Genomic DNA, 14,967 nt, shown 5'->3' with positions numbered 1-14,967 from the left:
CACAACACAGATAGCACAACACAACACAGCTAGCACAACACATCACAACACAGCTAGCACAACACAACAGATAGCACAACACAGCTAGCACAACACAACACAATATAGCACAACATAACACAACACAGCTAGCACAACACATCACAACACAGSTAGCACAACACAACACATTACAGTGGGAGCATMTTAAGCATAGTCGGCAGAACAAGCAAGGAGGTGGGCAAAGCCAAGCACGAGCTAGCRAGATTCTATTAACGTGTTGTAGCATGTATTCCATTAGGAAATGCCTCCTCTGTGAAGTGTGCATGTGCACAAACTCAATTCGACCTTGCACTCCTACTAAAAAACTGTTTTTAAACTTATAAAACTTAGTGCACTGTTCATAGCGGATKCTAGTTTTGGGAACAGAAGCATTTATTGAGATCAGATGTTTCATCGATGACAACTTGGCCCAGTTTCACCTAGTTCCATCCTCTCCCACTACCAGCGACTGGACTTTCCTCTCACTAACATATTTGGTGGTAAGAAAACTTTCTAAATGGATGTTTCAGCTTTATAGCCCCTGTGACGTGTCTGGGTTACCCMTTCTGTCTGTGGCACAACACAGCACCACATTGATAAGCTGATATATGCTTTAAATTCAAGGTGTAAACCACATATACATCTAAATGAGAAGAGAGACAGACAGTAGGAGGAGAGGGTGAAAAGGGATAGAAAGAAAGAGAGARAGGMAGTGAGAGAAACAGAGGGGGCGTTAGAAAGGGAGTTAGAAAAGATGACAGAAAAAGAGAGTGAGGGAGAAATAGCCCATCCCCTCTCCTGTGCCAAGCGAAGACTCACCTTGATGGATTTSCCGTCCGGCGTTAACACCTCCTCTGACAGCTCCATCATCTTCAGGGCCATGAGTGCGATTGGCTTGGCATGGCTGTCAATCTTCCGGTGGAGCCCGCCCGCAACACAGTAGGCGTCGCCTATAGTCTCAATCTATATGGGGATTGGAGAAGAGTCCATGAAGCCATGACGATTTCATTTGATTTGAGTTCTATACCTTAATCAAATTTAAATATTTTCATAATAACATTTATCCTGACAGGGTTATTGGCAGAATTAAAATAAACACTCAGACAAGCTGTACCTGACAACAAGAAACACAACTCTTATTTTCTTCCAGTCACAGTCATTTATCCAGAGTAACCATGACAATGGGAACATATGGGACTCCTCTCTCCTCACATGGAGCAGGAAAAGAGAGGGGGAGAGGAGAAAGTGGAGACGAGAGAAAATGGAAGTAGAAAGAGAGAAGGGGAAGAGTCAAGTGAAAAAGTGGAAGGGTGAGGAGAAAGSAAGGGAAGGGGAAGAAAAGCTGCTGTATCTGTGCCGACTCAAACCCTGGCAAAGGACAAGAGTAGTGCTAGTGCTAGATGGATGGAGGGATGGATGGAGGGAGTGATGGTTGTTAATGGACGCACTGGGCCTTGTTGTAATACCACTATGTCAGGCAGCCAGTATTGACACACTGTTGTTAAGCACTGTTGCATTAGCCATTAATCAGTGTGTTTTTCCACCCGATACATATGCACGCACGCACACACACACAGTGCTGATATATAACGCCACGGCAGCACCATCACTCAATGGCACTATACCTCTCCTATGTGGACAGATGACACGTATCAGGGTTGAAGTCAATTCAGTATTTTTGAATTTAATCCAATTCAAACAATGAATTTCAATTGAATTTCAATTGGCCATACTCCACAGGAAGCAGAATTTGAATTTGATTTGAGTCGAGATGTGAAACATGAAAATCTCATTCATTTGACAAATCTACCACTTATGAATACAACGAATACCACATACCATTTGAAATATGAGTTTTATTTTAACTCAAATATGTCAAACAGTTTGATCTAATGCGTTATGGGAAAACATTTTGTTTATGATATTTAAAAACATTTAAGGGAGTTATTAATTATTAATGACAATCCACAACATGATCTTAGAGTATTTCTAGACCACTAATCAGTTGTGGTCAAATTAGTTTTAAAGATGAAATGTTTCAATCTAATGCTAAATGGTATTGGTAACCAAGTCAAAATATACATTGCTATGGTGATGTGCAGAATGAATAAGGCATTTGAATTTCATTTAATTAAATTACTACTACTTCCTTTAATTTGAATGCAATCCAAATTCTGCTTCCTGTGGGGTGTGGCCAATTAAAATTMAATTCAAATACAATAATTGAAATGGAACTAAAGAGCAATTTGTAACTCAATTCAGAATCGACCCAAACCCTGAAACATAAAACAACAAGCATGCACTGAGTGTACAGTTTGTGACGTGCAAACAGGTGTGTTCCCACCTTATACACATCCAGGATTCCACACTGGTAGTCAAACAGGTGTGTTCCCACCTTATACACATCCAGGATTCCCACTGTTTGTCAGAACGACAGGTGGTGGTGTTCCCACCTGTGTATTCACATGGGCCAGGATGTCCACACGTGGTGTCAACAGGTGTGTTCCCACCTATACAACATCAGATTCCACATGGTAGTCAAACAGGTGTGTTCCACTCTTATCACCATCGGGATTCCAACTTGGTAGTCAACAGGTGTGTGTCCACCTTTACACCTCAGTATTCCACACTGGGTAGTCAAACAGGTGTGTTCCACCTTATACACATCCAGGATTCCACACTGGTAGTCAAACAGGTGTTTTCCCACCTTATCACATCCAGGATTCCCACTGGTAGTCAAACAGGTGTGTTCCCACCTTATTCACATCAGGATTCCACACTGGTAGTCAAACAGGTGTGTTCCCACTTATACACATCCAGAATTCCACACTGTTAGTCAAACAGGTGTGTTCCCACCTTATTCACATCCAGGATTCCACACTGGTGTCAAACAGGTGTGTTCCCACCTTATACACATCCAGGATTCCACACTGGTAGTCAAACAGGTGTGTTCCACCTTATACATCCAATTCCACACTGGTAGTCAAACAGGTTGTGTTCCACCTTATACACATCCAGGATTCCACACTGGTAGTCAAACAGGTGTGTTCCCACCTTATTCACATCCAGATTCCACACTGGTAGTCAAACAGGTGTTGTTACCTTATACACATCCAGATTCCACACTGGTAGTCAACAGGTGTGTTCCCACCTTTAACACATCCAGGATTCACACTGGTAGTCAAACAGGTGTGTTCCACCTTATACACATCCGGATTCCACACTGGTAGTCAAACAGTGTGTTTCCACCTTATACACATCCAGTATTCCACACTGGTAGTCAAACAGGTGTGTTCCCACCTATACACATCCAGGATTCCACACTGGTAGTCAAACAGGTGTGTTCCCACCTTATACACATCCAGGATTCCACACTGGTAGTCAAACAGGTGTGTTCCACCTTATACACATCCAGGATTCCACACTGGTAGTCAAACGGTGTGTTCCCACCTTATTACACATCCAGTATTCACAACTGGTAGTCAAACAGGTGTGTTCCCACCTTATACACATCCGGATTCCACACTGTGTCAACAGGTGTTTCCACCTTATCACATCCAGGATTCCACACTGTAGTCAAACAGGTGTGTTCCCACCTTATACACATCCATGGATTCCACACTGGTAGTCAAACAGGTGTGTTTCCCACCTTATCACATCCAGATTCCACACTGGTAGTCAAACAGGTGTGTTCCCACCTTATACACATCCAGATTCCACACTGGTAGTCAAACAGGTGTGTTCCCCCTTATCACATCCAGATTCCACACTGGTAGTCAAACAGGTGTGTTCCACCTTATCAACATCCAGGATTCCACACTGGTAGTCAAACAGGTGTGTTCCCACCTTTACACATCCAGGATTCCACACTGGTAGTCAAACAGGTGTGTTCCACCTTATACCACATCCAGGATTCCACACTGGTAGTCAAACAGGTTGTGTTCCACCTTATACACATCCAGGATTCCACACTGGTAGTCAAACAGGTGTGTTCCCACCTTTTCACATCCAGATTCCACACTGGTAGTCAAACGGTGTGTTCCCACCTTATACACATCCAGGATTCCACAACTGTTGTCAAACAGGTGTGTTTCCCACTTTATTCACATCCAGGATTCACACTGGTAGTCAAACAGGTGTGTTTCCCACCTTATCACATCCAGTATTCCACACTGGTAGTCAAACAGGTGTGTTCCTCCCCTTATACACATCCAGGATTCCCACACTGGTAGTCAAACAGGTGTGTTCCCACCTTTCACATCCAGTAATTCCACACTGGTAGTGCAAACAGGTGTGTTCCTACCTTATACACATCCAGGAATTCACACTGGTGGTCAAAAAGGTGTTTGTTCCTACCTTATACACATCCAGGATTCCACACTGGTAGTCGAAGCGTGTGTAGAGCTCATTGAGCATGCTGATGACCTGCATGGGGGTACACTGGGCACACACTGCCGTGAAGCCCACAATGTCAGAGAACAGCATGGTGACATCATCAAACTTCCTGGCGGGGACAGACTCCCCCTGCCATAGCTTCTGGGCCACGTCACCAGGAAAGATGGAGTAGAGAAGGTCTACTGTCCTCCTCTTCTCCTCTTCTAGAGCTTGGTGTGTCTTTTCTAGAGTGGCCTGGGGAAGAGCACAGGGATAGAAATACAATTAGTAGAATGGGGATGATGGAGTAGAGGTTTAGTGACCAACGCGTTTTCTCTTTTTCTGAAGCTGGATGAGTCGGCTGCTGAATGTCTACGTGACAGAATAATGAGWATGAGCACACGTGTATGTGTGTGTGTGCACTTGTGCGTGTGTGCATATTGCATGTGTGTTTGACTGTACCTTGAGTTTGTCCATCCTGTTCTTGAGGCCGTCCTGTGCCTTGGCCTGCTGTCCCACCAGTATGACATCACGCGTGGCGTCGTGGATGGGGATGTCTGACAGGTAGAGGCCCCTGCCCATCAGCTCCTCCAGCTTGTCCACCCGGGGGGAACCCAGGAACATCAGAGTAGAGGATTCTGGGACATGAATCATCTGACCCTTCACCTCCATCACCTGGCAAAGAGAGAGAAAGAGCAAGAGAGAGAGAGAGGGTGTGGGGCAGAAGACAGGGAGAGGGGTTGTTCATATGATAAAGAGATCAATGGAATGCAGACTGTGGGAAATACAGTGCCTTCAGAAAGTATTCACACTCTTTGATTTTGTTGTGTTACAAAGTGAGATTAAAATTGATTTCATTGTCCTTTTTTTGTCAATGATCTACACAAAATACTCTAATGTCAAAGTGGAAGAAAAATGTGAAAAATTCAACACTACTATATGTTGATTAGATAAGTATTCAACCTCCTGAGTCAATACATGTTAGAATGACCTTTGGCAGCAATTACACCTTTCTGGGTACAGTCTCGAAGAGTTATCCACACCTGGATTGTGCAACATTTGCCCATTATTCTTTTCAGAAATGTTCAACCTCTGTAAAATTGGTTGTTGATCGTTGCCAAACAACCATTTTCAAGTCTAGCCATACATTTTCTAGAAGATTTAAGTCAAAACTGTAAGTGAGCCCCTCAGGAACATTGACTGTCTTCTTGGTAAGAAACTCCAGTGTAGATTTGGCMTTGTGTTTTAGGTTATTGTCCTGCTGAAGGTGAATTCATCACCCAGTGTCTGGTGGAAAGCAGACTGAACCATGTTTTCCTCTAGGATTTTGCCTGTGCTTAGCTCTATTACGTCACTTTTTTTATCAGGAAAATCTCCTAGTCCTTAACGATTACAAGCATACACATAACATGATGCAGCCATCACTATGCTTGAAAATATGGAGAGTGGTACTCAGTAATTTGTTGTATTGAATTTGCCCCAAACATAACACTTTGTATTCAGGACAAAAAATGAATTGCTTTGCCACATTTTTTGCAGTATTACTTTAGTGCCTTTGTTGCAAACAGGATGCATGTTTTGGAATATTTTTTATTCTGTACAGGCTTCCTTCTTTTCACTCTGTCAGTTAGGTTAGTATTGTGGAGTAACTACAATGTTGTTGATCCATCCTTAGTTTTCTCCTATCACAGCCATTCAACTCTGTAACTGTTTTAAAGTCACTCTTTGCCTCGTGGTGAAATCCCTGAGCGTTTTCCTTCCTCTCCGTTAACAGAGCTAAGAAGGACGCCTGTGTCTTTGTAGTGAATGGATGTATTGATACACCACCCAAAGTGTAATTAATAACTTCACCATGCTCAAAGGGATATTCAATGTCTGCTTAATTTGTTTTTATCCATCTACCAATAGGTGCCCTTCTTTGTGAGTCATTGGAAAACCTCCCTCTGATTCAGAGGGGTTTGGTTAAATGCGGAAGACACATTTCAGTTGAATTAATTCAGTTGTGCAACTGCTCAAGTGTCCCCATCTCCCTCTCCCTGTTCTTTGTGGGTGAATCTGTGTTTGTAATTCACCGCTTGACTGAGGGACCTTACAGATAATTGTATAGTTGGAGTACAGAGATGAGGTAGTCATTCAAAAATCATGTTAAACACTATTATTGCACACAGAGTGAGTCCATGTTATTATGTGACTTGTTAAGCACATTTTAACTCCAGAACGTATTTATGYCATAACAAAGGGGTTGAATACTTATTGACTCAAGACATTTTAGCTTTTCATTTATTATTAATTTGTAAAAACAAAATTATAAAAACATAATTATGAAATGTGTGTTGGCCAGTGACAGAAAATGGAAATGTAATACATTTCAAATTCAGGCTGTAACACAACAAAATGAAGGGGCGTGAATACATTCTGAAGGCACTGTAGAAGAAGGAAGCCGTCATTGGCATCAACTGGCCCACAATGTGGTTACTGAAATCCGATTCGACTACATTTGGCTGTTTTSGCTGTATAATTATTATTATATATATTTTAAATGTTTTTTGCTAAACGCTAACCCGTTCAAAAAAGCTGGTAGCATAGCTAGCCAAACAGAAATTGGTGGTGGTAGTTTAAGTCATTTTTAAGTGTAATGCAGTTGATTGGTGAAGATGACATGAACATGAATTGGGATTGACATCCATACAGCATTATACTCCGATGTTTACCTCAACGTAGTGTGAAATACACATATAAACAGTAGGTTAAATTTAGGATCATGTTGATGGGCGGCAATGTAGAGATTCTGGATCTATCCTCCACGGAGGGACACGTGGCGTTTCCATTACCTGATCTATAAACACAACCATAGAAATACTATTCAGAACGTCAAGAGGAGGTTGTAGTCCAAACACAACAATGTTTTCAGAAGACCCTAATCCCCTTCACACTATGGATGTACTGCTGCACATTCCAACATCATCTAGGCAACAAATGAGATGTCCTTCACCCATTCTCCAAAACACACCAGTTCAAGAGAACAGTGGCCCTGCGGTAATAAGTCCAGCCGTAGCCTATAGACAATACAGGATTCCATTGAAACGTGTTCAGGGTTGAAAACATCTCTCTGGCTCTCAGCTGACTGAAAAAAGTCATGTTAGTCTGCTACTGTATCTTCGGTTGCGGTTCTGGTGGAATACCAGAACATAGGAACACCATTCTCACCCAAGACGAATAACCAAACAATGAAGGGTTTACACACCCCCTGAGTTTACACACATGTACAAGGGCAGCACTTTGACCTGAAGTGAAAGCTACATATTGTTATTTTAACCAGGGGAAGCCAGGTCTCTCTCAGGTTCCAGGCCTCGTTTAAGATCCTAGCATCTTCTCTCTCTCTCTCTCTCTCTCTCTCTCTCTCTCTCTCTCTCTCTCTCTCTCTCTCTCTCTCTCTCTCTCTCTCTCACTCTCTCTCTCTCTCTCTCTCTCGGTTTCTCTCTCCCTCAGTTTCTCTCTCTCCCTCAGTTTCTCTCTCTCCCTCGGTTTCTCTCTCTCCCTCAGTTTCTCTCTCTCCCTCGGTTTCTCTCTCTCTCCCCCTCGGTTTTTCTCTTTCCCTCGGTTTCTCTCTCTCTCCCCCTGGTGTCAGATAGATTATTCTGCCTGTGAGCCCACTGCAGCCCACTGCAGGCTGATTTATTTATAGAAACCTCTCCTAGCTCTGCATAATGCATACAACCTACATATACAGAGAGCTAACAAACACACTACCTACATATAGTCTACAGAGAGACAGAGCACTGCACACACGCTTAGCTACAGAAAGTAGAAACATACACACAGACACACACACTATCGCAGTGTGTATTGTGGGAGGATGTGAACAGCTGTCTTCTGTGGTTGTGGCTGGGAGAGTGGGAGGAGTCACATTGTTGACACACTAATGGGAATCTCCATGGAGATGACAGGAACACCAGGAACGCTGGCACTCCGGAAAACCAAGCGACTGTATCTCGGAAAAATACCCTCAAACTTAACAGAACGCTCATACACACAAACACACACATATTCATATACACACACATACAAGTATGCATGCATAAACACACACACACACAATTACACACACAACCACTAATACACACACAAATGCACCGCTCTACGTATGTAGCGTACTCTACCTATATGTAACATGTAGAGTATGCACACTCACTCACAAGCAAACGATTGTGCTAACTTACACACACACACACACACACACACACATACACACAACACACACACACACACACACACACAACACACACACACACACACCACACACACAGACAGACAGACGACACACACACACACACACACACACACACACACACCACACACACACACACCAACACCACACACACACACACACAACACACACACACACACACACACACACACACACACACACACACACACAACACACACACACAAGGCTGTTCTGCTGGTCTCGTTTTGCGTCTCCCTGCTTTAACACAGTTCCTTCCAGTTTCCATCTCGCTCATCAGTACAGACTGATCTCCACTCTCAGTAACACACAGCAGTAACACACAGACCACAGAGGACCACAGCCTACTCTCAACCAGAGGACAGAGAAGGAGAGCAGAGAGGTGGAGAGGAGAGAAAGGGAGAGAGAATGAGAGATAGAAAGGGAAAGTGAGAGAGAAAAGGAGAGGTGGGTAGAGAGGGAGAAACAACAGAGAGAGGGAGAAAGAGAGGATTTAAGCAGACTGGCATATAAACAGACTCGTTTGCATAGAAGCACAGAGCACAAGTCAATGAGTCACACACACACACACACAAATGCACACGTACATTGCACGCAGGCCATGCACATACATGGTATCTCCCTGTATACCACTCAGATCTATTGAAAGATGATGTGAGACCTCTAGGCCAACCGGTGCTCAGACACAATCTCTCCTCTAGTCCAACTCGGCTTGTGTCTGGCGCTTTACGCCTTTGATTTCTCTGTTGATCTGTTATTGTGGAGGCTGTTTTTACATGACAAGGCTATGTGTGTGTGTGTGTGTATGTGTGCGCTGTTTGTGTGCGTGCGTGCAAGTGTGGGTGTGTGTGCATGTGTGGATAGGGAACAAAAAGGATTGAGACATTTAGCGAACCTTTGATCCGATGCCCCAGTCAACACTGTGTTTGTTTTACTGTTTGTGTTCAGGAGAACAACAAGAGAGGAGGCTTTGAAAGTCACTGCTTCCCTTACTCTCTGGGTCATTATGAAAGTCACCGCTCTCCTTACCTCTCTGGGTCATTATGAAAGTCACCGCTCTCCCTTACTCTCTGGGTCATTCTGAAAGTCACTGCTCTCCCTTACTCTCTGGGTCATTATGAAAGTCACTGCTCCCCTTACTCTCTGGGTCATTCTGAAAGTCACTGCTCTCCCTTACTCTCTGGTCATTTGAAAGTCACCGCTCTCCCTTACTCTCTGGGTCATATTGTGGAGAGAGTGGAGAGTGGAGAGGATGACATATGATACCAGTATAAAAACACTGGTATTACAGGTTCATGATGTATTCTGGATGATAAAAACAGGTTCATGATGTAGGTGCTCTTAAGGTTGCACAGTAACACGCTGCGCAAATTCAAACTGACGATAGTGGTTGGAGAAGATGGATTACTGTGGGTGGGGTGTTCTAGGTAGGTGAAGCGAAGAATTATAATTTTTTTTATTTAACCTTTATTTAACTAAGCAAGTCAGTTAAGAACAAATTCTTTCAATGACGGCCTACCAAAGGCAAAAGGCCTCCTACAGGGACGAGGGCTGGGATTAAAAATAAAAATATAGGACAAAACACACATCATCAGACAAAGAGAAACCACAACACTACATAAAGAGAGACCAGCACAAAACATGGTACAACATTATTGGGCAGGATGGGAAGGGGTGATGTACTGGTTAGAAGGTGAAGACAGGGGTTTGGAGTGAAGGAGCTACAGACAGAGTGTACGGTGCTGGGTAGTGAGAGCAGTCCTGACGGCGTGCCAATAAGATGTCTCCTCTGTGTGCAGAAAGGTGTACACACACACAGCTGGAGGGCTCCCAGCATCAGTGTGTGTGTGTGTGTGTGTGTGTGTGTGTGTGTGTGGTGTGTGTGTGTGTGTGTGTGTTGTGTGTGTGTGTGTGTGTGTGTTGTGTGTGTGTGTGTGTGTGTGTGTGTGTGTGTGTGTGTGTGTGTGTGAGAGAGAGAGAGAGAGGAGGAAGTTAAAGGAGTAAAGAAAAGGAGAGTGAGACATTGGTACCACAGACAGAGAAGAGAGAGACAAAGAGAGAGAGGGAGAGAAAGAGAGAGAGAGAGGGATAAAGAGAGAGAGAGAGAGAGTGAGAGAGACAGACAGAGAGAGAGAGAGAGAGAGAGAGGGAGAGACAAGGCAAGAAGGGCCTTTATGCCATCAAAAGGAACATCAAATTCGACATACCAATTTGGATGTGTCTAAAAATACTTGAATCAGTTATAGAACACATTGCCCTTTATGGTTGTGAGGTCTGGGGTCCGCTCACCAACCAAGAATTTCCAAAATGTGACAAACACCAAATAAAGATTCTGCTAAAATATCCTCAGTGTAAAATGTAAAACACCAAATAATGCAAGCAGAGGAGAATTTGTCCGATACCCGCTAATTATCAAAATCCAGAAAAGAGACGTTAAATTCTACAACCACCTAAAAGGATGCGATTCCCAAACCTTCCATAACAAAGCCATCACCTACAGAGAGATGAACCTGGAGAAGAGTCCCCTAAGCAAGCTGGTCCTAGGGCTCTGTTCACAAACACAAACACACCCCACAGAGCCCCAGGACAGCAACACAATTAGACCCAACCAAATCATGAGAAAACAAAAATTTAATTACTTGACACATTGGAAAGAATTAACAAAAACACAGACCAAACTAGAATGTTATTTGGCCCTAAACAGAGACTATACAGTGGCAGAATACCCGACCACTTTGACTGACCCAAACTTAAGGAAAGCTTTGACTGTGTACAGACTCAGTGAGCATAGCCTTGCTGCCGTAGGCAGACCTGGCTCTCAAGAGAAGACAGGCTATGTGCACAGTGCACACAAAATGAGGTGGAAACTAAGCTGAACTTCCTAACCTCCTGCCAAATGTATGACCATATTAGAGACACATTTTTCCCTCAGATTACACAGATCCACAAAGAATTCAAATAAACTCCCATATCGATTGGGTGAAATACCACAGTGTGCCATCACAGCAGCAAGATTTGTGACCTGTTGCCACAAGAAAAGGGCAACCAGTGAAGGACAAACACCATTGTAAATACAACCCATAATTATGTTTATTTATTTTCCCTTTGTACTTTAACTATTTGCACATAATATATACATTTGAAATGTCTTTATTCTTCTGGAACTTTTGTGAGTGTAATGCTTACTGTTAATTTGTATTGTTAATTTCACTTTAGTTTATTATCTACTTCACTTGCTTTGGCAATGTTAACATATGTTTCCCATGTCAATAAAGCCCTTAAATTGAAATTGAATTGCRAGAGAAAGAGAGAGAAATGGAGAGAGACCTATTAGATCACAGCAAAATCACAGTCTACTTGAACAGCGCAATACTAAATCATGAGGCATGAAAGCCAAAGGAACAGAATAATATAAAAAAAATGCTGTAGATGGAAGGAAAGTAGTGTAGAAAACCTACCAAAAAACAATTAGGCAACAACAAATTCAATCCCTTTTAGACAACTTCTTGGACAAAACGTTCCACTGTAATAGTAAAGGTGTAAACTTGACAGTAAAAAACCTAAACAGTATATTTGACCTCTCAGCTCCCCTATCAAATCTAGAAATGTCAAACATAAAACCGACGAAACTTAACAATGACAAATGGTTTGAAGAATGCAAAAACCTAAGAAAGAAATTTATAAACCTATCCAACCAAAAACATAGAGACCCAGAAGACCTGAGCCTACGCCTTCACTATGGTGAATCACTAAAACAATACCGACATACACTAGAGAGAGAGAGAGAGAGAGAGAGAGAGAGAGAGAGAGAGAGAGAGACGAGAGAGAGAAGAGAGAGAGAGAGAGAGAGAGAGAGAGAGAGAGAGAGAGAGAGCTAAGTGACCTTTCCAGTAGGTCTACGCTCAAGCCCTGGGGGGAGGATGGATGGACAAACAGACACTGTCGAGAGGGAGAGAGGGAGTCTGGGTGGGGGGGTATGGACTCAGCTTCAGACTATGTCCTGTCGCCTCCACTCTCTGCCCTTTCTGATGAAAATGTCAGCTCATCCCCCTTCTCTGAAAAAACACACACACGTGCTTTAATTCACTTTCTCTCTAACTCGTTGGCTAACTCCCTCACTGATCCAGGTGCTCTGACTATCTCCACTGTCCTGTATGCCTCTTAATGTGTCTTAATGTTGCATACATTACTGTCCCTGCTATGCCTCTTAATGTGTCTTAATGTTGCATACATCACTGTCCCTAATGACTCTTAATGTGTCTTACTGTTGCATACATCACTGTCCCTGCTATGACTCTTAATGTGTCTTAATGTTGCATACATCACTGTCCCTGCTATGACTCTTAATGTGTCTTACTGTTGCATACATTACTGTCCGTAATGACTCTTAATGTGTCTTACTGTTGCATATATCACTGCCCCTGCTATGACTCTTAATGTGTCTTACTGTTGCATACATCCCTGTCCCTGCTATGACTCTTAATGTGTCTTACTGTTGCATACCTCACTGTTTGTATTTAGTAGTCCTCTCCTACAGTCTAATTACCAAATCACCCTCTAGTGGTCTCATGGGTGGAACGTTATTAATTTTTTTTTTATAATTTCATAGTTAATCAACATTTTTTTAAAAAAGCAGCCCAAAATCCGATGTTTCTATGTCAAACAGTTTTGTTATATTTCAGCCGTCTGTGATGTATATAAAGTGTAATATTGAGATGCAAACTCAAAACGTAATACATTTCAACTCTATATCTGACATGGTACAGGTGTCTTCTTTTTTTAACCCATAACCATGTGTGTGAGGTGTATACGTTTGTTTCAAAGTAGATTTGTTTAAGACCAAGACCAAGAAACACTGATTTAGCCCACTGCAAATAAGGATCCCCATTAGCTGCTGCAGCAGCTACTCTTCCTGGGGTCCAGCAACATTAAGGCAGTTATATACAATTTACAGATTTCACAACACATTAAGTGTATGCCCTCAGGCCACTTCCGTTTTGAGAGTGTCACTTGTCTCCGTGCTGCTGTGCTGTTTGTTGGTACTTGGCTACCTGCCAACCTTTACGTTTTTTACTTTTGTTATAACCGTTTAATTAAAATGGCCATTTAACACATTTACCAACATCTTAGTTATTTTTTCTCTCTCGCTGGACTTCTTTCATACAACTTTATCTGGACATGGTTCTACAGGACCTCCACCAGCCCCAAAAAAGTTAAGTAGTAACATTAACACTATGCCCTAATTGTAGCCGCTGTACTCATAATATACAGGAGAAATATTGCCTTATGGTGAGGATAGACGTGTTGCAAGCCCAGCTTCAGATGCAATCGTTAGGCAAAGACAATTTAAGTGTAGGAAAGGATGAAACAACGTCTGTGTTAGAGGTAGACCGATTATGATTTTTCAACGCCGATACCGATTATTAGAGGACCAAAAAAAGCCGATACCGATTAATCGGACGATTTTTTATTTCTATTTGTAATAATGACAATTACAACAATAATGAATGAACACCTATTTTAACTTAATATAATACATCAATAAAATCAATTTAGCCTCAAATAAATAATTAAACATGTTCAATTTGGTTTAAATAATGCAAAAACAAAGTGTTGGAGAAGAAAGTTAAAGTGCAATATGTGCTATGTAAGAAAGCTAACGTTTAAGTTCCTTGCTCAGAACATGAGAACATATGAAAGAACACATGAGTCTTCAATATTCCCAGGTAAGAAGTTTTAGGTTGTAGTTATTATAGGAATTATAGGACTATTTCTCTCTCTACCATGTGTATTTCATATCCCGTTGACTATTGGATGTTCTTATAGGCACTTTAGTATTGCCAGTGTAACAGTATAGCTTCCGTCCCTCTCCTCGCCCCTACCTGGGCTCAAACCAGGAACACATCGACAACAGCCACCCTCGAAGCATCGTTACCCATCGCTCCACAAAAGCCGGGCCCTTGCAAAACAAGGGGAACAACTACTGCAAGTCTCAGAGCGAGTGACGTCACCGATTGAAACGCTATTAGCGCGCACCCCGCTAACTAGCTAGCCATTTCACATCGGTTACACCAGCCTAATCTCGGGAGTTGATAGGCTTGAAGTCATAAACAGCTCAATGCTTGATGCATTGTGAAGAGCTTCTTCATCCGATAAGATGTAGTTTCCGGCTCAACCATATTAATGACCAAAGGCTCGTATTTCTGTGTGTTATTATGTTATAATTAAGTCTATGATTTGATATTTGATAGAGCAGTCTGACTGAGCGTGGTAGGCAGCAGCAGGCTCGTAAGCATTAATTCAAACAGCACTTTCGTGCCGTTTCA

At 42.5% G+C, this 14,967-nt stretch overlaps 1 protein-coding gene across 1 annotated transcript in view; it reads right to left on the bottom strand.

Annotated features, from left to right (window-relative positions):
- The window catches only part of gucy1a2 (guanylate cyclase 1, soluble, alpha 2), a 56,325-nt gene that overhangs the window by 9,142 nt on the left and 32,216 nt on the right, over window positions 1–14,967 (bottom strand). Inside the window, 3 exon segments of the mRNA XM_023980748.3 lie at window positions 841–984; window positions 4,378–4,650; window positions 4,858–5,138. Coding sequence (XP_023836516.1) covers window positions 841–984; window positions 4,378–4,650; window positions 4,858–5,138 — 698 coding nt within the window.

Source organism: Salvelinus sp. IW2-2015, linkage group LG36, assembly GCF_002910315.2.
Source record: "Salvelinus sp. IW2-2015 linkage group LG36, ASM291031v2, whole genome shotgun sequence".
NCBI classification, from domain to species: Eukaryota; Metazoa; Chordata; class Actinopteri; order Salmoniformes; family Salmonidae; genus Salvelinus; species Salvelinus sp. IW2-2015.
The sequence above is the reverse complement of the archived record's forward strand: the minus strand, read 5'-3'. Positions and strand labels throughout refer to the sequence as shown.